This window comes from Corythoichthys intestinalis, chromosome 9, assembly GCF_030265065.1.
Source record: "Corythoichthys intestinalis isolate RoL2023-P3 chromosome 9, ASM3026506v1, whole genome shotgun sequence".
Taxonomy (NCBI): domain Eukaryota; kingdom Metazoa; phylum Chordata; class Actinopteri; order Syngnathiformes; family Syngnathidae; genus Corythoichthys; species Corythoichthys intestinalis.
This window is the reverse complement of record NC_080403.1, coordinates 8,587,200-8,612,041: the sequence shown is the minus strand read 5'-3', so window position 1 is coordinate 8,612,041 and position 24,842 is coordinate 8,587,200. Positions and strand designations below refer to the sequence as shown.

General features: G+C 38.2%; 2 protein-coding genes across 6 annotated transcripts; one reads left to right on the top strand and one right to left on the bottom strand.

The window, feature by feature from the left end:
- The first annotated feature begins 53 nt into the window (after nt 1-53).
- Nucleotides 54-9,082, top strand: trub2 (TruB pseudouridine (psi) synthase family member 2). 2 transcript variants are annotated; one of them, XM_057846036.1, is made up of 8 exons: nt 54-310; nt 410-538; nt 5,039-5,113; nt 6,679-6,740; nt 6,831-6,912; nt 8,088-8,160; nt 8,235-8,371; nt 8,450-9,082. In XM_057846036.1, exons 1-8 carry the CDS (start codon nt 193-195, stop codon nt 8,746-8,748), a joined length of 975 nt encoding a protein of 324 aa, XP_057702019.1. In that variant the 5' UTR covers nt 54-192; the 3' UTR covers nt 8,749-9,082. The 2 variants fall into 2 exon arrangements, with proteins under 2 accessions (XP_057702019.1, XP_057702020.1); XM_057846037.1 differs by lacking the exon at nt 5,039-5,113.
- rab44 (RAB44, member RAS oncogene family) lies at nt 8,990-24,792 on the bottom strand. 4 transcript variants are annotated; one of them, XM_057846032.1, is made up of 10 exons: nt 24,758-24,792; nt 17,523-24,617; nt 16,778-16,824; nt 16,606-16,694; nt 16,369-16,500; nt 16,213-16,294; nt 11,109-11,223; nt 9,767-9,865; nt 9,622-9,698; nt 8,991-9,536 (listed from the first exon to the last, which is right to left on the bottom strand). In XM_057846032.1, the coding sequence occupies exons 2-10, from the start codon at nt 24,603-24,605 to the stop codon at nt 9,452-9,454; spliced, it is 7,809 nt and encodes a 2,602-aa protein (XP_057702015.1). In that variant the 5' UTR covers nt 24,606-24,617; nt 24,758-24,792; the 3' UTR covers nt 8,991-9,451. The 4 variants fall into 4 exon arrangements, with proteins under 4 accessions (XP_057702017.1, XP_057702015.1, XP_057702016.1 ...); XM_057846034.1 differs by having other exon boundaries at nt 8,990-9,536; nt 16,606-16,691; nt 17,523-24,776; XM_057846033.1 differs by having other exon boundaries at nt 16,369-16,497; nt 17,523-24,775.
- Between the last annotated feature and the right edge of the window lie 50 nt (nt 24,793-24,842).

The following is a 24,842-nucleotide window of genomic DNA, read 5'->3' as shown; positions in this document are numbered from 1 at the left end:
TTACTATTTACATACAGTTTGACATCCAGTACTGCAGGGGGGGCTGTGCAAAAAGTAGCCGACGCCATACGTCACGTGTATGGTGTGGCGTAAACAGTCATTCACGAGCTACTCTGTAGCTGCTTGATTCCGAAACGTTTACTTGTTTATTCCTTTTAAAATGACAGATACTTCATTAATGTAAGCGAAACAATGGCAACTCCTGGGATTCGCATGTTCCGAAAGTTAGAGGGTTTGTTTTGTGTCTACAAACCGGCTGGTATCCGGTGGAAGCTCGTGAGGGACACTATCGAGACCAAGCTCCTAGAAGGTCATATTTCTTATTTCCCCATGCTCTAGATGACATATTATACTCAATGCGTATACATATAAGTATTTGATGACATCAAACTATGAACACGTATTGCAGGTTTGAATGCGTTGCCATCGCTGCCTCTTCCTGTGCAAACCCGTTTTTTGGCACCATCGGGCGATGACACCGTGACGCAAAAGGGGCTAACAGTTGTCAGCGTCCCGGTCCTGTTCAATCATCCTCTGGGTATGTGGTTCTCAAACTTCTTAGAGATCAACATCAGGGGTGAAAGTGGCTAGAATTTCTTGCCGGTGAACACCGGAACTCCCCGACGTGAAGGTCGCCACGGAGCCAGAAATTTTATTTATTTATTTTTCATTCAAAATTGTATTTTTTCCCCAATGATTTGCTAAATTAAAGTTAACAAAAATAACAATAACCCCAACCTCCATCTCCTAATTTTTATTTCCCCTCATTTCCTCACATACTAAATGCCAAATCTCAATTTTAACTACTTAAGAACATAGCATATACCTATCTTAAAATTGAAGTTAATGTAAACATTTACTTTTTTTTTTTTTTTTAACAATAAAGATATAAGTAACATACATTCAGAAAAATAAGTACAAATGACTTCTACTATGCAGACTGAAATGGAATATAGTTTAATGATCGCGCAAACATTGACTTTTTTAAATCATAAGGAAATGAATAAGTAGCCTAACATAAATGAACAAATATAAGTCCAAAGTGCACATTGACAGCTAAGATGTTCTGAACCTCCCCATCAGAGCAAATAAAACTAAATATGATAAATAGGCCTCCTCAACTCTTTCGTTGCTCTTAAAGATTTGATCCATTTGATGTTGCATTGCCCTTTTTCGTTGAATCAATTCAACAAGTTTTTTTTTTTTTTTTTGCTGTTCCAGAAAACATGCACATTTGAACCAATCAGAGCTAACCATCTCTGCTGATCACATGTCAGTATGTCAGCCAATTGAACGGATAAATGAGTCCAGGCGTTTTGCTTTGCTGCGTGCATTCGCACATTGACGTGACTCATCATCGTCAGACTCTGATAACTGCAGCAGCTGGGAAACCTCCATGCCGTCCGTGGAATAAAATCAATAATAAATATTGGTGGAAACGGATTACGCTACACAGGCACTTTATTATGATTGTTGTTAACACTTGTGTATGTAAATCTGATGTTGGTAGATTGTTTTCTTCTTGGAGCTGAAATACATGTGTGGCAGCTTAGCATTTAAAAAAAAAAAAAAAAAAATTTTAACATAGCATTGTGACAGTTGCTGTATTTTCGGAATCAAAGCATCGTGTACTGGAACAGCATTTCGGCCCTGCCCTGAATCTTCTACTGGAACTGCGTTCCTGACCGTTCTGGCCCACTTTCACCCCTGCTCAACATTAAACTATGGTAATAAAAGTAGGCCCACGTGTTCATTTAAAACCTTATCATTTAAACCTTTAAAATGCTGCTTGAATTTATGAAAACAATAAAATCTGTAAACATACTGTAAATGTCATAAAAATAGGCATTGGGCTCTTTGCACAAAAACTGTCCAAAAGCTGCTCGCTCTTTTCTGCTTCCCCAAGAAATGGTTACATTATTCCTAACTACGTGGTTTCAGGAGTTGACCAAAGTAACCATCACAGACGTACAGGGCTTGGACAAAATAATGGAAACACCTTTTTTAAAAAAATCAACAAAACCTAATGTAATATGGCGTAGGGCCGCTTTTTGCGGCAATTACAGCTTCAATTCTCTGAGGTATTGATTCATAGAACTTGTGAATTGTTTCCAAAGGAATTTTAAGCCATTCTTCAATTAGAATACCCTCTAACTCTTTTAGAACCGATGACAGTGGAAATCGATGTCTTAATTGAATTTCTAAAACGGACCATAAATGCTCAATAACTTCAGTAGAATGTTCCTCATGCCATTTTTTGACAATTATGTTCAATGATTATGATGCCAAAATGTTAGGTGTTTACATTATTTTGTCCAACCCATGTACATTGTTGTAGTTGTAAAACCTCATCCTATGTACTGAGCAACAATTTACAGAAGGCCTGTCAGATGTACGCATCCTCTTACATACTTAGATACTAGAGTAGTTATTCTTGACAAAATTGCACTTGCTATAAGTTCTTAACATGAATCAGTACCACTTGGTGGTAGAAAATGCATGTGGTATGCTAGTAATTAGGGTTGTTCCGATCATGTTTTTTTGCTCCCAATCCGATCACGATCGTTTTAGTGTGAGTATCTGCCGATCCCGATATTTCCCGATCCGATTGCTTTTTTTTTGCTCCCGATTCAATTGCAATCATTCCCGATAATTTTTCCCAATCATATACATTTTGGCAATGCATTAAGAAAAAAATGAATAAAACTCGGATGAATATATACATTCAACGTACATTACATAAGTACTGTATTTGTTTATTATGACAATAAATCCTCAAGATGGCATTTACATTATTAACATTCTTTCTGTGAGAGGGATCCACGGATAGAAAGACTTGTGACTTTGTATATTGTGACTAAATATTGCCATGTAGTGTTTTTGTTGAGCTTTCAGTAAATGATACTCTAGCCATGCCCAAATGCATGATGGGAAATGGAACCATGACTGTGCGTAGTGCTACCAATTGATATATCTTCTCTACGTTGGGAAATAACATAAGGTGTTAAGAAAAAGATCAATTGCTACCTTGCTTCCCCACATTGCTTCCCATGATATTCCTAATTGTAAGGAGAGGGATTGTAAGGCTTTAGCCAATTAAAAAAAGGCTCCAAAGGCTGCCAAAATTCACTCTAATCATTTTGCGCTGCCTTTTATCTCTCTATATAGGCAAATCGGCGCCATTACAAATTGAGCGCGACAATGCATGAGTGGGTCGTGCAGCGCATGCATTAATTATGTTAAATTTTTTAACGTGATACATTTTTTAAAAAATTAATTACCGCCGTTATCGGGATAAATTTGATAACCCTACCTTAAGCCTAAACTAAAGACTCTGGATGAGTGTAACATATCATGTCTGTAACGTTAAATACAATTAGAAAACGATTTAATTAAAAAAAAAAATTTTTTTTAATTTAAAAAAGGCATGGCCGATATTTTTTTGCCGATTCCGATACTCGGATTCCGGACCCGATCGATTGGGACATCTCTACTAGTAATGTCTCCGAAAACATTCTGTTATTTAAGTACAGTGGTACTTCTACATACGACGTTAATTCGTTCCAGGACCTTGTTTGTAAGTCGAAATGGTCGCATGTCGAGCAGGATTTTCCCATAAAAATACATTATAACTCCATTAATTCGTTCCACAGCCCGAAAACTTACACTAAATCCTTAATAAATACTGCTGGTATATTGCAAAAAGCAATTACACAGAGTAAAACAAATAAATTATGAATAAAAATTGGAAAAATAATATATTAATAGCAATAATAATAATAATACTTGTAATAATGTAACGAATCGGGTCCTAATGTGGCGAATGTGTTTGCGTGGTGTACCTGAACGCATCGCGTGGCTGACTCGACAGAGAGAGATGGGACGTTTTTCAGCTGCGGGGGACAGTAAGCGTGTTGTGTTGCACAAGTTGATGGAATAAATAATTCGAAACCTGACAAAACTGGCGATTTCTTTGGTGATGTTACCACAATAATAAATATCACCTTAACTTATAAAGACTGGCAAACGGAGGTCAGAGGAGATCCGTCGAGAGTAGACATTCTATGGCCGGATTGTCGAGCCAGTTCATGGATGGGCACACCACGCTCATATTTTTCTATCATTTCCATCTTCATTTCAATGGTAAGCATTGACCTTTTCCCTTTTTTTCACCACCTGCACCAACATTGTTGGAACCCATGTTGATTTCTCTCACAAGAAAATCTGCCGTGCGTCTGTCTTGCGGGAAAACAAAGAAATTGCGATGTTGTCATAGATCGTCGTATTTCGAGCATGTCGTCGGATGTACAAATGGTGTGTCAAATTTTATGTCGGATGTTGAAAAGATCAGATGTCGAGGTACCACTGTACAACTTATTTACACTTGATTAGTAGTGGTGTTAAAATGTGTTTTGACTTTATGTCAAAGTCACATGAATTAAACAGACTATCAGGTCCATAAAAAGAACAGCGCCAGTCGGTCTAGTGTAGGTGTGTCAAACTCATTTTGGTTCGGGGACCACATTAACAGCAATTAGACCTCAAGAGGGCCGTACTAGTATAGTTTTGGCCTAAAAAGGTATGAATAACAATTAATTTACTCCACCCATTCCCCCGAAAATATACATAATATGTACAATAGTCACATTTATGATTATTATCTTATTGTGAATCTTTTTTTTTTAAACTGACAAAACTTTAAAATAAGTAAAACTTTAACAATACTATGAATCACTGTTTACATATATGCAAATCTTACTATCACAAACCAATTATTTCGACCTAATTTTAATTTTACATACTACACATTTCCACATCCATCTTGAAATCATGACAACTTCTACTTGACTGTTCACATCCTGCAAACCAAAGTTTGCATGTTTCATTCATATACAGTACTTCTTTTTAATATTAGAAATGTTATTTTTCATTTTCGTCAGTGATTCTTTTACACACAACCAGTGAGAGCCGACAGTAATGGTCATGAATATACTTCCAAGTTACTTTTGAGTGGACTAAAACAAATCTTTTGTCTTAGTGACTGGGCCAGAATTTCAGCAGATCCGTGTTGGAGTTGGACATCGTTTGGATACATTTTCCTCTGGTGTAATGGGTATGATTTTAATTAGGTCTAATATATAGAACCCTTAACAAAATGTATGGAGTCGCCAGTCTTGGATGAGCACTCACTCAGACATTTTATAATGTAGGACAAACTCGGATAACTTTTGTTTGGTGCTGTTCCAATGAGATTTACAAAGATGACTGACTGCCTGAAGAAAACATCAAAATTCATCAGTCCTTGATGATATGGGGCTGCATGTCAGGTAAAGGCACTGGGGAGATGGCTGTGGTTAAATCTTCAATAAATGCACAAGTGTACATTAAAATTTTAGACAGCTTTCTTATCCCTTCAATTTAAAATGTTTGTCATTTTCCAAGATGACAATGCATCATGCCACAGAGCTAAAACTGTCAAAGCATTCCTTGGAGAAAGACTCAACCAGTCAATGTCATGGCCTGCAAATCGCCCAGATCTCAACCCTATTACCTACCTGTGGTGTAAATTGGAAAAAACTAGGGCTGTCAAAATTATCGCGTTAACGGGCGTTAATTAATTTTTTAAATTAATCACGTTAAAATATTTGACGCAATTAACGCAGATGGCCCGCTCAGAGAGATTTAAATGACAGTAGAGTGAAACGCTCCCTTGTTGTGTCTATGGAGTTTTGCCGCCCTCTGCTGGCGCTTGGGTGCGACTGATTTTATAGGCTTCACCTCCCATGGGCATTGTGTAAGTAATTATTGACATCAACAATGGCGGCCTACTAGTTTATTTTTTGATTGAAAATTTTACAAATTTTATTAAAACGAAAACATTAAGAGGGGTTTTAATATAAAATTTCTATAACTTGTAGAAACATTTTTCGTTTAAGAACTACGAGTCTTTCTATCCATGGATCGCTTTAACAGAATGTTAATAATGTTAATGCCATCTTGTTGATTTATTGTTATAATAAACAAACCAGTCCTTATGTCCCGTATGTTGAATGTAAATATCCATCTTGTCTTATCTTTCCATTCCAACAATAATTTACAGAAAAATACGGCATATTTTGTAGATGGTTTGAATTGCGATTAATTGCGATTAATTACGATTAATTAATTTTTAAGCTGTAATTAACTCGATTAAAAATTTTAATCGTTTGACAGCCCTAGAAAAAACAAAAAAAAGTGGTCCACAGCAAGGCTGTGACCTGCAAGGATGATCTGGCAACTGCAATCAAAGAGAGTTGGCACCAAATTGATGAAGAATACTCATCAGGTCCATGCCTCAGAGACTGCAAGCTGTCATAAAAGCCAGAGGCGGTGCTACTAAATACTAGAGATGTGTTTTGATTATTATTTCTGTTTGTTTCTCATGATTCCATATATATTTCCCTGCACTTGCTCTATAAAATTAACATTTACTGACCACCACAATGTTTTTTATTCATTTTTAGTGTTTCTGAATGCTGAAGAGTTGCACTTTTGAACTAATTATTTTTTCAAGCTTTTTATCTGTCTGAAAATGTCTGAGTTAGTGCTCGTCAGAGACTGGCGATTCCATACTTTTTGCTAGGGGTTGTATTTGTAGATACACGTGTTAACCCTTGATTTGATCTTATTCCACTTTAGTTCTTGGTGTTGGGAATGGAAACAAGGCTCTGAATGACCTCTACTACACAAAAGTAACAAGGGTAATTTCATGATTCTAACTCCAACCTCAATAGCTCCATGTTGTCATTTGCACATTATCCCCATGGGTTGACTGGCACCTGCTTTTTCAGGACTATACGTTGGAGTGCGAGCTTGGTACTGCGACACATGATTTCTCCCACAAGGGACGGGTTGTGGAAAGATCCACCTATGGTATGGAATGGATTAATGATCGCAGTATTCACCCAACAATGCTCATTTTTTATTGTATTTATCTACTCTATTCATGCAAAAATAGTACTGTATTTTCATTGTATTTGGTCTGTCACACAGATATTAACCTATTTCAGTCAAAGCTATTGCATTTGTATTAGTACTATTATGTTTGTTTTAAACTTAATATTGTTCTGTCCCTTGATTTGCTTTACCCTTCATTTGGCTTCAAGAGGCTGTTTTCAGATTTAAAATTCCAGACTTTTTTATTACAACAAAGTCAAGTCTTAAAGTGTATTTGATATTACTGCAAGTACATTTTGAAAATTAGGACAGTGCTTAAATATAGATGAAGAGTAGTAATGCTATTGCGGTACTTAAGGCTATTTCAAACTAGCCACTAGAGCGGCAGGCCAGTGTGAAAGGCGGCCCACGGAAAGGACGCAGTCAGAAAGTGAAAGGCGGAGGACTCCAGCCAGCATATTTACTATAGTCCCAACCACCAATGCATTTATTTTTCATTGTTGCACAGGAACAACAGCGGCTTTTCCTATTTCAAGGAGTAGAGGGCATTATGATAGCCGTGTAAATAGTTTTACTAATTTCGGTAAGATGGTTATTTTTTTTTTGTTGGTATTCGTGATCTATATTTCCACACAAACGCACATTGTGGTATGCTTTAGCTTCGCAAGGAGAGGTGTGAGAGGTATTTTTAGAGTGTCCCAGAGCTAGCGAAACTTAAAGCGCATTTATCATCGTTTCTTTGGCCTTGAATTGTGTGTATCCATCTGCCAAAACAGCCTGATAGCACAGATATCAGTACGTCCGCCCCTCTGCTATTAGATGCGTTATTGACATCAGCGCTGTGAAAATACGACAAGTCTCTATTTTGGCCACCGCTCCTTGTTGAAAATTCACTCTCGACTTTCTACTCCGTCCAAAAAGGCCACCGCTGCTCACTTTAACTGAGTCCCCTCCCACATACACAATGAATGGGTTCCTGCTGAACCCTTCACACTACGCTGCCACTAGTTTGAAACAACCTTTTATAGTAGTGATTGAACTAAAAAGTGCTATTGATGGTGATGGTTATGTAATACATTTTGATTGGTATGGCTGGCAGCGAATGTTAGCTTGATGTCATTTAAATGCCACGTCACCTGTTTGCGCAACAGATCATATTACTGAAGATAAGCTGGAAAGAGTTTTGGCAATGCTGCAGGGAGCAAATCAAAAGGCTTTGTTAACGTAAGTCAGTTTTTGCCAGTTCCAAAAATACCCATTAAAACTGATTAATTGATAAGATTGTTTATCTTTCACAGGTATGCCAATGTAGACATGCAGTCACAGGAAGCCTACGAGATGGCTGTGCAAGGTTCACTGGGTCCAGAGGGGAAGTCGCCACCTATTTTGACGGGCCTGAGGTGCATTCGCTTCCAGCCGCCCAACTTCACTCTGGGTAAACAACCCTTAAAACACCCATTGACGCGTCAATTTATAGTCATTACCCAATGGCGTTTGTTTGATGTGTTCCCAGAGGTACGGTGCTTGAATGAAACGCAGAAATACCTGCGCAAAGTGGTACACGAGATTGGCCTGGAACTGCGAAGCACGGCTATTTGTAAGGGAGTTCGACGCACGAGAGACGGCTCCTTCACACTGCAGGATGCCCTTACTCGGAACCAGTGGACACCCATTGAGGTCATGCGTGCAGTCCGAGAAAACCACTCTGCTAAAAAAAACAGACCATCCCATCCACCTAGGACTGTGATTACAAACAAAAGTGAACAAAAGCACGCGGACAGAGAAGAAGTACATTCAAGTGAAGGAACATGAAGCTCTAACCACTTGAGTCCACTGTGAGCCAGAAATAAGCACTGTGCTGCATTAAGATGTGGCGAAAACTTCATAGCCTCAAGATAAGAATCTGATGTGAGAGGCAGTGTTAACATTTGCCTGTTATAAACACTTCCTTTTGATGACATCATTGCATACCTGCAAGGAACATGATGTCCAAAGTGAGAACAATGCTGACTTGTCAGTCAGGAACAATGCTCAACAACAAGAACAAGTAGTTTTTTTTTTGTTTGTTTGGATTTTTCACAATTTTTAATCAAGATATGTTTCGTCACACAATTAAATGAGGAAAAATAAAATGCCATCCAATTTACTACAGATATTTGTTGTTCGTCATTGACTATGATTATCTGAAATACAGATGCAGTGCAGTTCATTTACAGCCTAATCATGTTTGTAAACAATGGAATTAGAATTAGTTTCTTTATTTTTCTTAACTTTTGATGAAAATTTGCACTGAAAATGCCTAAATGGTCAACCAAGGCCAAGGCACCAAGGTTGTTCAGAAGTGCAACCAAAATGTAGCTCATCCAGATTGAAACTGACAGCTCTTTTATAGTCTGAACAGTAAATGTGTTGCTTTGTAGATACAGATAAGATTTTAAATGAGATTTTATTCACACATACCTAATAACTAATATTATATACGAAGGTATGATCAAAGCACTTCTTTGTCTTCTGTTCAGCAACATCCTAATTTCTTCTTTGGAGGTTCTTTATGCAATATCAGGGTTTCCTCTCTTCTGTCATCTTTCTGACTCAATAATCTGGCAAGAACAGGAGGTACGGAGACACACAAAACCTTGAACATTAAGAAATACTTATGTACACACCTACAAGAAAGATAATTACCTGGCAACAGCTTCCAAAGACTGAATCACATTGTCGCCAGTGACAGCGCTGCACTCCATGCAGTCTATTTTGAACTCCTGTTAAAAGAATAACTACCAAGTGTTTTTACTTCCTAAAGGGAGAAGCAATGATGCTGCAGCCTTACCTTTGCAACATTAAGACCTTCCTCAATTGTAACTTGACGCTCCACACTGTCATTTTTATTTCCAATAAGTAAAATAGGAACGTTTTCCATGGCTCCTTCCTGAAAATTGCATTTGGAAACAAGCAAGAGTTTTGATTGGCAGTGACCAATTTAGACTTCGAGACACTTTTAATGCATTTGTTCAGCCTATTTTGTTATCAGATCTTCACGGATGGCTGTTGAATGGTAACTGCCTCAGGCACAGTACGTTAGGTCTTAAATGGATTGTTTTGAGCTTTGGAGAGAAGCACTGCTTAAAATAAGTACGGATTCCTTTTCTTACCAGGGTCTGTTTGTGTTTATGAAACCCAGGCAATTTTAATTTATGACAAAATATGATGCAAAAACTGTACTGTACCGTAATTTTTGGACAATAAGCCGCTACTTTTCCCCTCCACTTTAAACCCTGCAGCCAGTGTGTCTTATATGTGGATTAAAATTAATTATATGTCTTTAACAGGGTTTCTAAAAGTATTGAATTGAATCGCTACTTAGATGTTGTATCGGGATACGATATTTGATTACTCACAGGTTAAAAGAATTTGGTTGTCATGGGGTAAATTTGATCCTGCCCGACTCTTAATAGTAATGGAGGATAATTTTGAATGTATGTAGGGATGTCCCGATCCTTTCTGAGGATCGGAATCAGGTAAAAAGGACCGGGTTTTTAATTAAAGAAATATGTTGGTTTTTCTGCTTCATGCTTGTACAGCCTCTCACTCAACCCCCTGCCAATTTTCTTGGACAGCAGTGCCCTGGAGTTGGCTACTTAAAGTTAACAATACTTGACAGGTTTGTAGCTCTACCATTAAAAGCACAAATGTGTCAATCATCGTTTAGCTAGTTAAACACTAGCGGTAGTGTGCTGTGGCAACTAATTGTGTAAGTGAGAGGCTGTTCTCAGCACCGTGAGCGGATTTGAGTGGACTCATTGACGCATTTAATAAAGACAAGCATTTTTCTACGGTATTGTTGTTTTAAAAAATTCACATTATGATGTGGCACAATTTATTTATTTTTAACACATTTTTTTCGGTATCAGATCAGGACTGTATCGGCAGATTCTCAAAACCAGGTGACTCAGGTGCAAAAAAATGTGATCGGGACATCCTTAGTTTTAGGGCCCAATAACGGTGGGCCAGTGGGCTATACGATTCCAATCCGGCATTGAACAAATTAAAGTGGAAGGATTTCAAGTTGGTCCTTAAATTCTTTGATTTTTCTGAAAGCAGCCCTCAGAGAAAAGTTTAGACACCCTTGGTGGAAATGATTTGTGTACAGGGATTTAAAATGCAGAACTCACCTGAATGCAGCTTGCCCAGTAATGGACAGCGGTGAAGCTTTGAGAGGAAGTGATGTCGTACATCAGGAGAAAGGCATGCGCTCTGTGGAGTATCTGTTTGGTGATACTGCGAAACCTTTGAAGCCATACAAAATTGGAAAATATGAGCTACTGTCAGGGAACACAATAGATTTGAAATTTAAATAACTTCCCTCAATATTTTTCTCTACAAAAGAAAAAGCAAACCGGTAAAACTAGTCTGTGTGACGACAGTCAAGGCTAAGAAGATAATTGTGGTTTTAAAGATCTGATGACTGTGGCTCGCTAAATTCCCAGAAAAATCCCAAAATATTCTTTCCTGGAAAATGTGATCATGCAATCCTTACGATTGCACAAGATGACCACAAACAGGGCAATCCCATTAGGACCGTTATAAAACGAGATTTATTTTTGGATAGTGTTCAAGCCTTCTAACTGATCCAAACCAAAGTATTTCAAAAGCCTAGTATATACTGTGCAGGTATGTACTTACACATCTAATAATTAACCTAATAACCTACACACTTAAGAATTTACCTGGTTAACATATGGCCTGGTTGGCCACACGTGGCCTGTACTACTATGACATGTATACTGTGACTGGTCCTCACAATATTTATCGTCTAAAATAATATAGTCTAAATAAAATCTAAACGTTGTACTATAATACTTTTGAAATTGGTGCAATTATTTTGATGTGCACATGAGTGAATGCTACTAGTGTTGCGCCAACATAGCGACATTTGTTTTGTTGTGAAGTCTGCACCAGGTAGGGCTAGTATGAGTTGTAATGGGTGGTCAAAATGTCAGTACATTTTAAAAATGTAAGACATTGACGATATTACAAATCTACAAAGTACATTGTAGACATGCCTATGTGAATGTTGAAAGAGGAATGTTCTATTGTATAGTGAATTAAGCATCCATCCATTTTCTACAGCTGACTATGGATGAGAGGTGAGTTCACCCTTCACTTGTTGCCAATTAAGCGGAGGGCATGGACAACTTATACTCACACTGCTAAGGAGTGTGTTTGAACAATGTTGTCCCTTACATGCTGCATTAATGGCTGGTAACCACTTTAGCGTGTATCCTGCTTTTTGCTCAGTCAATTGTTATAGGCTCCATCAACCCCATTTTGAGGGTATGAAAAGAAAATTTAACCCTTTAACCCTCAATACAGCGGAAAGCTATTCAAATTTTAACAGACCTTTATTCCTTTGGTGAAATTGACCATTTTTGATCATTAATTATTATTATTATTATTATTATTATTTTTGACCCCGAAGAGCTATAACCCTTTTCTGGGCAAGTGACAACATAAACATAAAACAATGTAAATTTACTATCAAAAATTAATTTACTTGTGTTCTATTGTGAACATAGAAAACCTTGATCCCTTTTATGCTTTGATAAACATTTCAACAATTTTTGGGAAATTTCAACACCATAGGAACAATGCTGAATAAGAAAACCAATAAAACTTCTAGTTGTGAGTCTTACACCTAAGCACCAATGTCTCTTGTTTTTGTTGTAGGGCAGCCACTCATTATCACTGTTGTCACAACAATTGGCATCACTGAATTTGGATGGAATTTCCTGGGCTATACTGTAAACTGCCTTATTCTTTGCTCTCCGATCAGCCAGCTGCGGGGCTGGCCCCTCCCAACTCGATGCCGACCGAACATAAGTACTGTATATAAAAATGGGTAGAGGAAAATTAAACACTGAAAAGTGACCTGCGGGTACCCCCAGTCAAAGAGGCGCGTGATCGTTTTTTTTTTTTTTTTTTAACAAGACATTTCTGCCTGTCAAAACTGTCGCCACTTCACGGATTGCCACTTTTATGCACAAGCATTCCTGGTTGCGGCTTCCAGGAAATATACGCAGCGCCACACCATATGCTTCTATTTGTTATTTTCGAAGTGGTGAGAGCGCAACTGGGCATCGATTGTAACATCCCAAGTAATGATGTCAGGCTTTCGTTGTAAGATTTATTTCAATCACAACTTGGCACCTGCCCATAAAAGCCCAGTGAGCTCTCCCTTCACTCTCGCTCTTGCGTGATGCGTTCAGTTGAGATCACGAAAAAAAAAACTGATCACAAAATAATGACAGTAGAGAAGGTGTAGTAATTTCCAAATTTGCTGTGGGCAAGTAATGCATTTCTGGTTCAGAGGTAAACCCATGACACATGAGGCTTCTCCTTTCAACGCATGCATAGTTTGCGCAAATGCAGGCGTACCTTGTAGAAGCGGTGGGGGGGGGGGCCCAAGTAAATGTAACATAGTAAATGTAACACGTTACTACCCACCTCTGATCAGATGACAATCTAAAGAGGGAAGTGATGTATGCGCATGTTTTTAGTTTTTTTTGTGTGGCAAGTACCACCCTCCTCAAAGTTGCTTAGTGCCAGTGAAAATGATACAGACCCCCAAAGGCCGTGACAGAGATGTCCTCCAACTACTTGTAAGTTGATGTTTAATCACAAAAGTTAAAAATATGTTTAATGAAAGTTGAAAAGTTATTAAGTGTGGCTATTTATTTTATTGAGTACATATTTTTATATTGGAGTGCCACTTCAAAATTTTGTTGTTCACTATGTTCTGTTGTTGACAATGACAATAAATACCTAATTCTGTTCTATTCTATATACAATTTTAATAAAAACTACTTTAAATAAAATGAATAAAACCAGAAACAAACTAGTTATGGCCCAAGTAACAGTAGTGTTTTCATAGTATTTTAATCAGTGCATGCCATAGACAGCCATAGATGGACAATTTATTTAAACTGGGAGGACTGGCTGTGAATGCTCATCTCTCAGAGCCATTGATGGCGCCAGACGTTCGGTCATCCAACCGTCACAGTCAAAACGAACTGGACGTCTAGCGCCATCAATGGCAGCCAGTGTGTTAAATGAGTGCCTAATAAGGGGTTTAAAAAAAAAAAAAAAAAAGTCATAATTTGTGTATGAAAAGTTTCAAATCTATAACTCTTTCTGTGATGCCGCAATGATTGAATATTATACTATGTAATTTTGACCTCTAATGGGAAGTTGTTTTCAGAAATATAGTAATCCCTAGCAACTTTGCGCTTCAAACTTGGCCCCTCAGTCCATCGCGTATTTTTTTTTCCGATTTAAAAAAGTTAAGATATATGCATGTATATATGTACAAATCATTATTTTCTTTTTTATATATCTCATTTATATTAAAATTACTACATTTGCAGTGGTTTAAAAACATTTATGAAAACATGCATATGCATACAATTTTTGTTTTTGGTTTTTAATTATACTTTAAGCAAAAACATGTCTTTTTTATATCTCTTTCCAATGCTGTTAAATTGGAAAAAATACGTTGATTTTTTTTTTTAGACCTGCATTTTTTCTGCAGGGCAAAAAATAAATCTTTGCTGATTTTTAATCGACTAAAACAGAAGAACAAAGTCCTTTTTTGGAAAGGGGGGGTGGTATTTCATGCTTTTACTACTTTTTAATATGCATACATATGTGTTTTAATAAGAAATGAGCACTTACGTTTGCCTTTTTGAAGTCATGTTTTTATAGCCATTTTCAAAGAGCCAAAAATGGCTAAGAGGGCATCCTAAACCTCATGACTTGATTTCAATGGGTAAAGTTTCGTCCAGTTATCTCCCAGATTTGGTGATAGCCACTAAATTCAGTGTATTTATTGGTTTAGAGCAGTGCTTCTCAATTATTTTCTGCTACGCCCCCCCCAAGCAAGACGTAAATGTTTCGCGCCCCCCCAAACTCTCTGCCGCCGCTGTAAATAGTATTATTTGTCTATAAAATTACTATTATAAATACGCATCTGCCTAATATTGTGTCTTTTTTTTCTAATAAAGAAAAAAAGTAACATAGATCAACTTATAATAAAGTATAACTTTATTAACATTGTTTTGTTTGTAACAGAGAAGACTTGACGTGCATCAATTTGCCTGAATTAAAAAAAAAAAAGTCACATTCAAACTGTAAAAATACACTCAAGGTACATTTTTGACCAGTTGATACAGAAAAATAAAATGTAATAAAATCAGTAAATAATAACAAATTCAAATTGATTAGAAACATTCACTCATGAGGACAATATGCCAAAAAAATTGACCGAAAAAACAAAAATGAATAAAGGAAAAAAAGAGTGTCCTTGGACAGAAGGACAGTTTTTATTTTTGCTGCTCACACTCAGTATTACCTCCTTTGCAATGGTGTGGAGTCATTTTGCAATGAGCATGCTAACAATGCTCACTGGTTTACTGATATAACACTGACAAAGCAGGACGATTGTTGGCAATATTCGGCACGTTTTCGCTGAAAAACAATCAAGCGGCTTATCAATGAGATTGGGGTCGAATGTCTTTAAGTGGCGTCTTAATTGATTTGGCTTCTGGCGGTCCGTTATAATTATTTTTAGACACAGTAAACAGTCTTTCCTCATCACCCACAGTATTAAAAGTCAAAGCTAAAAGGAAAACGGCACGAACAAAGCGCATTCTCGGCGGCCGAGGTAGAACCGTAGGTGAGGGCGGTCGTCGTGACGATCCCAAGCCGAAAATGGCACTTATCGGGCGGCGGCGTAAGAACCGGACAAGACAGTGGGTCGCTGCGTGAGTGAATCCGGTCGGAAAACGGCTTTCGAAAACGGCGGCGGCGCACTGCTCTTCATATTTGTTTTCTGTGTGATGAGTGCTCTTCCTTAGTTCAAAAATACTGCACGCACTCTGAAAATGAGAGCGCCACTGCCACCCACTGAGTGGATGCGCAAGTACACTTTATTCCAGTACGGCAGAAAAAAAAAAAAAGCATGTTCCCCGAGGTCACACGCCCCCCCCTTGGCACCACTATTTGAGAAGTACTGGTTTAGAGACACGAAGGCGTCATGTGTATTTATTGGTTTAGAGACGCGAGCGCTTCATGTCCTTCAGCAGCATGCTTAGGTCTGAATGTAAATAAGCTCTGTCAAAACTTCACAGATTTTTGTGCGGGGTTGTCCCTATTAACTGCGAAAAACGAGGGATCACTGTATTTTTTGCTCTGATTAAGTAGAATAAGAATACGTTTTACCTTTCTTGACCTGCTGTATCCCACAGCTGTAGCACAACAGTTTTGCCATCCACAACCACAGTCCACAAGCACGTATCAAGGCCTTCAAAACAAATTACAATCACATGATTCTACAATTATTCTATTCATTTTCATTAGAGCAAATGAGATTTGTACCAGCGGAAGCGGGCAAATCTGGGAAAAATTTCCCGTTTTGTGCTCGCTTCATGAAAGATGTCTTGCCCACGCAGCTGTCTCCAACCATGATCACGTTAAAGGGGTTTCCTTTCAAGTTGGCCGATTTACCTGCTGACATAATGTGGTTACCTACAGGATTAAAAAAACTCAAAATACAAGTAAAATGGTTGATTGAATAGATTAAAAGAAGCTGAGACAAGTAATGTGTGGGTATACCATAGGAAGCATTCCAAGTATCTGGACCCAAGTGAACCTTATCCTGAAGGGTTTGGGATGCTGTCACTTCATGAGTTGGCTTTATTCTGCTATCAGAGGAAAAGAAAAATATGCCAATGCCCAGTAGTAGCCTACTACAGAAAGTAAAATGGACTACACATAGGATTCTTACCTTATAGACTCTGAAATAATAGATGGTTTGGTATCGCTTTCATTGCCCTGAAATTTATGAAGAGATTTTCAGTCATTTGCAACATCTTAAAATTAATAGAAAAGAACTTATGGATTTTGAAAATACACAATTATGTAATTAAATATGAAGGCTGTATTATGACAAAAAAAATTATAATCACTTTATCTTAAAAAATAACAGGTGTCAAACTCAAGGCTCAGGGGTCGGATCTGGTCCATCCACATCTACTACATGGTTCTTTCTCAAATACCAAATTTTCCTTGAATTCTGATTTCGAAACCAGCTATCATTCATCTTTTTGTTTTGCATATATAATATGAGGCCATCATATCTGTTCAACAGTCACTCGGCTCACTGAGGGAAACCATAAATACAATTATGGCAGCACAAATAAGTCTGACACCCCTGTCTTGCACCCTGTCTTAGATTGTTGGATTTGTCACCAACAAAAAATTGCAGATCAGGATAGCATACAAACACGTCATGCCACTATGTGTCAATACAAGTCCCATATTAAACAGCAATTTTAGTATTACACTTACAACCAATACCTGTTCAGTGTAGGGTATTGAATACAGAGGTGCAGTGTCTCCTATTGTGGTTTGATTTAGAAAAAACGCTGCCTAACCAAAATAGTCACTTTACAATGTATGTAGTAATTTGAGATAAAAATCGTGGATTGTAGTGAACATTTAAATGTACAATAATGTACTTTGTCTCTTACCTGTAATTCTTCAGGCCCTTGAATGATGTCATCAGCTTGTTTGTGTGTGGGTGACACGCGCACAGTTTCTGTTTCCATCATGTTGACTTCATTTTGTTTAACATGAGTTTGCTGTGCCCGGGACTTCCGGTGAGATCCCATTTTCCGCTTTCTACCCCCTAGTTCTAATTCTGAGAGCACATCAGGTCTGGCAGTGATGGAATCTTTTTCCAGGATGTCGCGTTGAACCAGATGATGTTCTGCAGTTATATTTTCTCCGCCTGTCCCGTGAGCCAGGACTGTGCTTGGAGGATCTCCAGTGTTACCTTTACTTGGTTCGGACCCCAAACTTTCAGGCTTCAATTTTTTATCATCGCTTTGACAGGCAGACTCTGTTATAACATCATGAACGAGAACTGTGACCGGTACTTCATTACTTAAATCCAACTTGAGCTCCAAGTCACCTTTCGACATAGTTCCAAGATTTCTGCGCTTGGAGCCAATCCTTTTTTTATTTGTCAAACTGTGATTTTTCCCATTTTTCTCAGAAGCCCCGTCAATCTCAGCGTTTATTCCTTGGATATTTGATTGTTGCTTCATGTGCTCTCCACCAGTTATTTGAGTCGCAGCTTGACCTTCAATTCCTTTTGTTTCATGTTCCGTGGCCTCACTCAAAGATTCACCTTTATTTATATGCTGTTTTTTCTTCCTCTCAATGTCCAGAGAACTTACATTATGGACTTCAGAGACTGGAACATGATCAGTATTACGTGCCTCTGTGGAATCCACTGCGTCTTTGTCATTTCCCGTCACATAAGCTACCTGGGAAGTAAAACGATTAGCACCTTTTGCATCATGGGAGGACACATGTTCTGAAAAGGCGGTCATGACATCATTGGTGGATGCTATCATGTTGCTTTCACTGGCACTCCTGTGAAGTTCCTGGTTGACTTCAGCTGTATTGAATTCCTTCTTTTCGTCAAGCGATGATTTGGTCGTTTGGTTTTGTAATGCTTCATTCACATCCTCCATCACACCTACATTTTCCATGGCTGTCGTATAGTCTTCTATGTGCATTTCTGCATCTTGTTTCTTGTTGATACGAGACCTTCGAGTAGAGCCCATCTTTCTCTTCTTAGGTGGAGTTAAAGGCAAATTTACCTGTCCAATTCGTTCTGAACTATCCCTTATTCCTTCCACACTTTTTCCCTTCGTATCTTTCCCAGCTTCTTGAACAATTTCCAGTGACTTTTCCTCTAAAGATACAGCTTTTACATTTGTTACGTGAAATTTTTCATCTGACTCTTGTACATTCATGTTTGATATATCGCAAACAATTCTATGTGGATTGGAGATACATTGTACATCTGGGACCTCTCCATGTGAACTGATCTTGGCAACTTCATCTTTGTCTGCGTTTGGAGGAATTGAGTCGTCCTCTAGCATGACTTGACTTTTCGAAACTTCCACTTCTAATTTCTCATTTTTGCATTCCTGTGATGCTTTATCCAAGGTATACTGTGTTCCTTCCATTTTAAGTTCCTTATTGGATTCAAAGTCCTCTGAAGCTTCCATTTTCAGGACTTCAGTAGTGGGGTCATCAATGTGATTTAATTCAGTAACTTCCATCTTTTCTTTGACTGTTTTATTGATATTGTTCTCCATATATTGAACACTGTCATCTCTAGGAGTTCTGACCTGCTCACATTTTTCCTCTTGTAGTATTGGAATGATGGCTTTTTTTGGCCCACACGCAATGTCTTCATTTTCATTAAGGCTATTCTTTTGAGTGTTTTGCATCTCAGCAGCCTTTATTGTAAAGGTCATGTTATTATCATCTGAGGGATCTTTTTCATCGCTGCTCTTTCCGGCAGCATCATCTGCTGACTCATTGTGGGACTCAGCAGCAAAGACCTTTTGGTGAGTTCCTTTGTCCTGTTGACTAGACCCCAGTTTTCTACTGTTCAGAGCAGGACTCAAAATGACTGAGTCTTCATTTTGTTCTGTTTCTGATAATTTGTGCTCCTTCATTGAAATGAAATTTGGATTTGGAGCATCTTTGACTTCAGAAAAGCATATATGCTCATGTTTCCCATCTATGGATGTTTCTGCTTTTGTTGAGGAAATTGTGGCTTTTGCTTCACTGTACTCTGTGTGTTTTTTAAGGCTGCTTTTAGATGTGCACATTTCTAGTGTTGCAATAGAAACCTTTGCATCTATAAGTGGTTGATTCAGCAAATCAGCCTGTACATTTTCCTCTGCCATTTTTGTTTTGGACTCAACAATTGGAGTTTCTTCTCCCTCTGACAGCTTAGTTGCAGTTAATTGGTCAAGTAGCAGTTGGGGTGCAATTGTGCTTGAGTGACTATTTAAAGAAATAAACCCCGAGACTGCTCCATCTGAATCTCTCATGTAGCCACCTTGAAAAGTGTCTAAAATGTCCTTTTCTTTTAACGCAGACTTTTCCTCCTCAACAGTTTTTACTCTTAATGTCACATCTGTAATTTCTCCATGGTAGTCATCATCTTTTGCCTTTGCGGTGGCATTATCTTTAAAGTCACTGTACAGTTCATCAGAAAAGACTTTTATATGCCTTTTTTTGTTGCGTCGACTAGATCCCAGTTTTCTCCTGTTTACATGGCTGAAGGAGTCAGTTTGTTCATCTGCGCATGCATTGTTGTCATCAGTTTGGGAGTCAAAGATAAAACCTTTCTCCGTTTCAGGACTTTTAAATGAAAATTCACTTGCTGTCGTTTCTTCCTTCACATCAGATATCACTTGATTTTTCACTTCATTTTCACTCACCTGACTTTTTGTGGTGTCTGTTCTTTCTGTCTTGACCCATTTATCCATGGTATTAGCTGCAGAATCCTTCATGGGAAGCTCTTTGGGCTTTTCTTGTGGGTTTAAACCCAAATCAAGAGAGCTCATGATACTTAATTTAGATGCATGCAGTTCCATCATCTCATTGACGTCGCCAGTATTTTTATAAATTTCACCTTCATGTTTATCGGGAAAGATTTCAGAGTCTCCTATTTGATCCGTATCGAATGATTTGGCATCCTTAACTAAATTGTCTTGTGGTTGTTGAACTGCTGTGCCTTGAGAAATACACAAGTTCTTATGTCCTTCATCTGTGGACACGCCTGCTTTTGGTGGGGAAATTGCAGCTCTCACTACATTGTACCTAATTTCCACATCTTCAATATGGCTGCTTTCTGTGCACATCTCTGGTGAAGCAATAGACACCTCCGCATTTGCATGAGATTGACTCGCCAAATAACCACGATTTGCATTCAAATTTCCATTTTCCTCTTTTGATTTAATTTCAGATTTAACAATGAAAAGTTCTTCCTCGTCTAGAATCTTCCCGGAATGTGATTGTTCATTTATCGGCTGGAGCACAGTTGTGCTTGAAGTAATAAATTCTGAGAACACACCATATTCATTTCCTCTGACTAGCTCATTCATGTTTTCTCCTTGAAAAGTGTCTAAATGGTCAATTCCTTTTATCTCAAAATTTTCCGATTCAGTTGCTTGTATTTTAAATGTTATCTCTTTAATTTCCCCAGGATGACTATCAAAGTCTGTCTTTGCAACATTGCTGAAGGAGTCTGTTTGCTCATCTGCGCTTGCATTGTTCTCACCCATTTGGGTGTCAATGACAAAACCTTTCTCTGGTTGAACATTTGAAGACAACTCACTTTCCATTATTGCACTTGAGACTTCTTTTCCACTCTGTTCAGAAATTCCTTGACCGTCATTGTCAAGTTCCTGATTTTTTGTGGGGTCTGTTTTTTCAGTGTTGATCTTTGTTTCCATGAGGTGAGATGAATGAGCATTTTTAAATCTCTGATCGGAAACCTCTGTGGTGCCCTCATTCATAGGGTGCTCTTTGAGGTTGTCCTGTGGATTTAAACCTGAGTCAAGACGGTTTATGATACTTAATTGAGATCTACGTGCCTCCAAAGTTTCAATGTCAATATTTTCATCCTCACCTTTATATCCAGTTATCAATGTGTCCGGGTCTTTTATTTGGTCCGTTTCCGATGGCTTAGCCTCCTCAATTAAATCCTTGTATTGACGTTCAACTGCTCTGTCTTGTGAAAAGCTCAAGTTTTCATGTTTTTCATCTGTGGACAGGTCTGCTTTTGGCGGGGATATTGCGGCTGTCACAACCTTCAGTGTAATATCTCCACCTTCATTAAGACTGCTTCTGGGCATGCCTACCTCGATTGCATCTTCCAGATTTTCATGCTGTGGTACAAGTGATAAAGTTTCATTTTCCTCCACTGAATCTGTAAGTGGTTGACATTCAACATTGGAAAATTCTTGATCCTCTGGTATTTTCCTTGAATGTGATTGTTCATTTATCGGCTGTGGTATAGTTGTGTTTGAAGTAATAAAGTCTGAGGACACACCATGTTCATTTCCTCTGACTAGCTCACTTGTGTTTTCTCCTTGAAAAGTGTTTAAATTATCCATTCCTTTTATCTCAAAAATGTCTAATTCAGCTTTTCCATTTTTAAGTGTTACCTCTTTAATTTCTACAGGTTGATTGTCAACCTCTCCAGTCTTTGCAACAGGGTTGAATGAGTCAGTTAACTCATCTGCGCTTGCATTGTCGTCATCACTTTGGGAGTCGAAGACAAAAGCTTTCTCAGGTTGAACACTTGAAAACAACTCACTTTCGATTATTGCACTTGAGACTTCTTTTGCACTCTGTTCAGAAATTCCTTGAACGTCACTGTCAGGTTCCTGATTTTCTGTGGGGTCTGTTTTTTCAGTGTTGATCCTCGTCTCCATAAGGTTAGAGAAATGAGCATTTTTAAATCTCTGATCGGAAACCTCTGTGGTGTCCTCCTTCATTGGGTGTGCTTTGAGGTTGTCCTGTGGATTTAAATCTGAGTCAAGAGGATTTATAATACTAAATTGAGATGTACTTGCCTCCAAAGTTTCAATAATGTCAATATTTTCATCATCATCTTTAGATCCAGTTATCAAGATGTCAGAGTCTTTTATTTGGTCTGTTTCCAATGGCTTAGCCTCTTCAATTAAATCCTTGTATTGATGTTCAACTGCTCTGTCTTGTGAAAAGCTCAAGTTTTCATGTTTTTCATCTGTGGACACGTCTGCTTTTGGCGGGGAAATTGCGGCTGTCATGACACTGAGTGTAATTTCTCCACCTTCATTAAGACTGTTTCTGGGCATGCCTACCTCTATTGCATATTCCAGCTTTTCATGCAGAGGTACCTGCAATAAAGTTTCATTTTCCTCTGCTGGATCTTTAATTGGTTGACATTCAGCACTGGAAAGTTCTTGCTCCTCTGGTATTTTCCTGGAATGTGATTGTTCATTTATCAGCTGTGGTATAATTGTGTTTGAATGTATGATTGAAGTAATAAAGTCAGAGAACACACCATGTTCATTTCCTCTGACTAGCTCACTTGTGTTTTCTCCTTGAAAAGTGTCTAAATTATCCATTACTTTTATCTCAATTTCTTCTAATTCAGCTTTTACATTTTTAAATGTTAACTCTTTAATTTCTACAGGATGATTATCAACCTCTCCTGTCTTTGCAACAGGGCTGAATGAGTCAGCCAACTCATCTGCACTTGCATTGTCATCACTGTGGGAGTTAAATACAAAACCTTTCTCTGGTTGAACACCTGAAGACAACTCACTCTCCGTTATTGTGCTTGAGACGTCTTTTGCATTCTGCCCAGACATTTCTTGATCATTGTCAAGTTCCTTATTTTCTGTGGGGTCTTTATTTTCGGTGTTGCTCGTCTCCATGGGGTTAGACACATGATCATTTTTAAATTTGTGTTCGGAAACCTCTGTGGGGTCTTCCCTCATAGGGTTTTCTCTGAGGTTGTCCTGTGGATTTAAACCAGAGTCGCTGGAAATCCCCAAATTTCTTTGCAGTTGAGGATCACTTAAAATTAAATTAGCATTTTCTTTGTCATGATCACTTATTTCTTCAACTGGAAAACTGTCTGAATTGTCCATTTCTGTAAGTTGTATAAATGTTTTCAATGTAATTGTCTCTTCTTTATTAGTATCATCACTGCCAGTGTTCCTAGCTGCATTATCTTCCATGGTTTCATCGGTCATATTTTCAAGGTATGCATCAAGATTTTTCTCGTGTTCCACAACTTCAGTGTAATCAATTTGGTTATATTCTGTTGACTTGAGTTCTGTAATTTGAAAGTGGTCTGGAAGCTGAGCACCTCTGACTTGTGAAAAGTTAGACAGCTCATGTTCCTCATTTGCAGGCAGGTTCCCTATTGCTGATAAAAGACTCGGCTGCTCAACATTGTATTTAATTTCAGCAATTTCATAGTCAGTGTTTTTGTTAGGGGCATTCTCCTCTGGATAGGCTGGAAAACATGTTTCCTTTGATTTGGCATTTAAGTCATCGCCCCATAATTTATCTGGCTGTGGAGGGTCTTTATTTGCAAGGCGTTTTTCTGCACCAATCATATAATCAGATATTGTTGGGAATTCAAACTTGTCATGCAGTTGTTGGTTATCTGGCAACTGTTTACCTGTGTTTTCCAGTTCATAGGAACCAGTATCCCATTTATGTTCCAGCTCCCCAGCGTCTTGAGCTGAATGCAAATTACTACTTAAGAGTTGATGTTCCTCATCATTTGGATAGCTTGGGTTCAAACTCTCTGATGTATGACCAGGTGTGTAGGCTGAATACAAATGTGTCCCATACAATAAATCATAATCATTTAACTTGCTTGCTTCTTGTCCTGCAGGTATCATTTGTGCTTCAATTTTGTCTGTACTCACATTTTCTTCAATGTCTTCTGTAGGTTTGTGGTAAGATTCAACCGCTGACTCAGCACTGCGTCTTTTACTTTGTCTATTTGACCCAAGCTTTCTCTTGCTTGATTTCTGCTCCGATGAAAGCATGCGGTGAGATTCTAAGGTGACCTGGCCTTCATGAGGCAATATGTTCAAAGATTCAGCACTCTCTTCCGCTTGTGCTACAGGTGACTGATCTGCTACAAACATATCCTCTGGCGTTTCAACACGCTGTCCCACCCTTCGATGAGAGCCAAATCGCCTTTTCCCACTTGGACCAGGCATGATTATGTCCTCCTACGTTTTAATTCAAGTACAGTATAAACATGTTAAATATACCATGAAGGCTAATAATCCAAGTTTGAACTTATTTGAAAATCTAAAGGTTTGATATGAAATAAAATCTACAAATTTACAATACATTTAAACACACTTACCCTGATGTGTGCGTATCATCAGATGGCTTTTGAGGTGGAACTGCAGTCAAAACTAAAGAAGGAAGTTACATATGGGAGGTGTTTC

What these genes read in the sequence shown, in the direction of transcription:
- rab44 (XM_057846032.1), bottom strand. Translation starts at nt 24,605, where the DNA reads ATGCCTGGTCCAAGTGGGAAAAGGCGATTTGGCTCTCATCGAAGGGTG. An exon ending in AAGGGCCTGAAGAATTACAG is followed by an intron (nt 16,825 to 17,522) that starts GTAAGAGACAAA and finishes CATAAATTTCAG; the next exon opens with GGCAATGAAAGCGATACCAA. An exon ending in AGATTTGCCCGCTTCCGCTG is followed by an intron (nt 16,295 to 16,368) that starts GTACAAATCTCA and finishes TTTGTTTTGAAG; the next exon opens with GCCTTGATACGTGCTTGTGG.
- trub2 (XM_057846036.1), top strand. Translation starts at nt 193, where the DNA reads ATGGCAACTCCTGGGATTCGCATGTTCCGAAAGTTAGAGGGTTTGTTT. An exon ending in TGTGGAAAGATCCACCTATG is followed by an intron (nt 6,913 to 8,087) that starts GTATGGAATGGA and finishes TTTGCGCAACAG; the next exon opens with ATCATATTACTGAAGATAAG. An exon ending in AATCAAAAGGCTTTGTTAAC is followed by an intron (nt 8,161 to 8,234) that starts GTAAGTCAGTTT and finishes TATCTTTCACAG; the next exon opens with GTATGCCAATGTAGACATGC.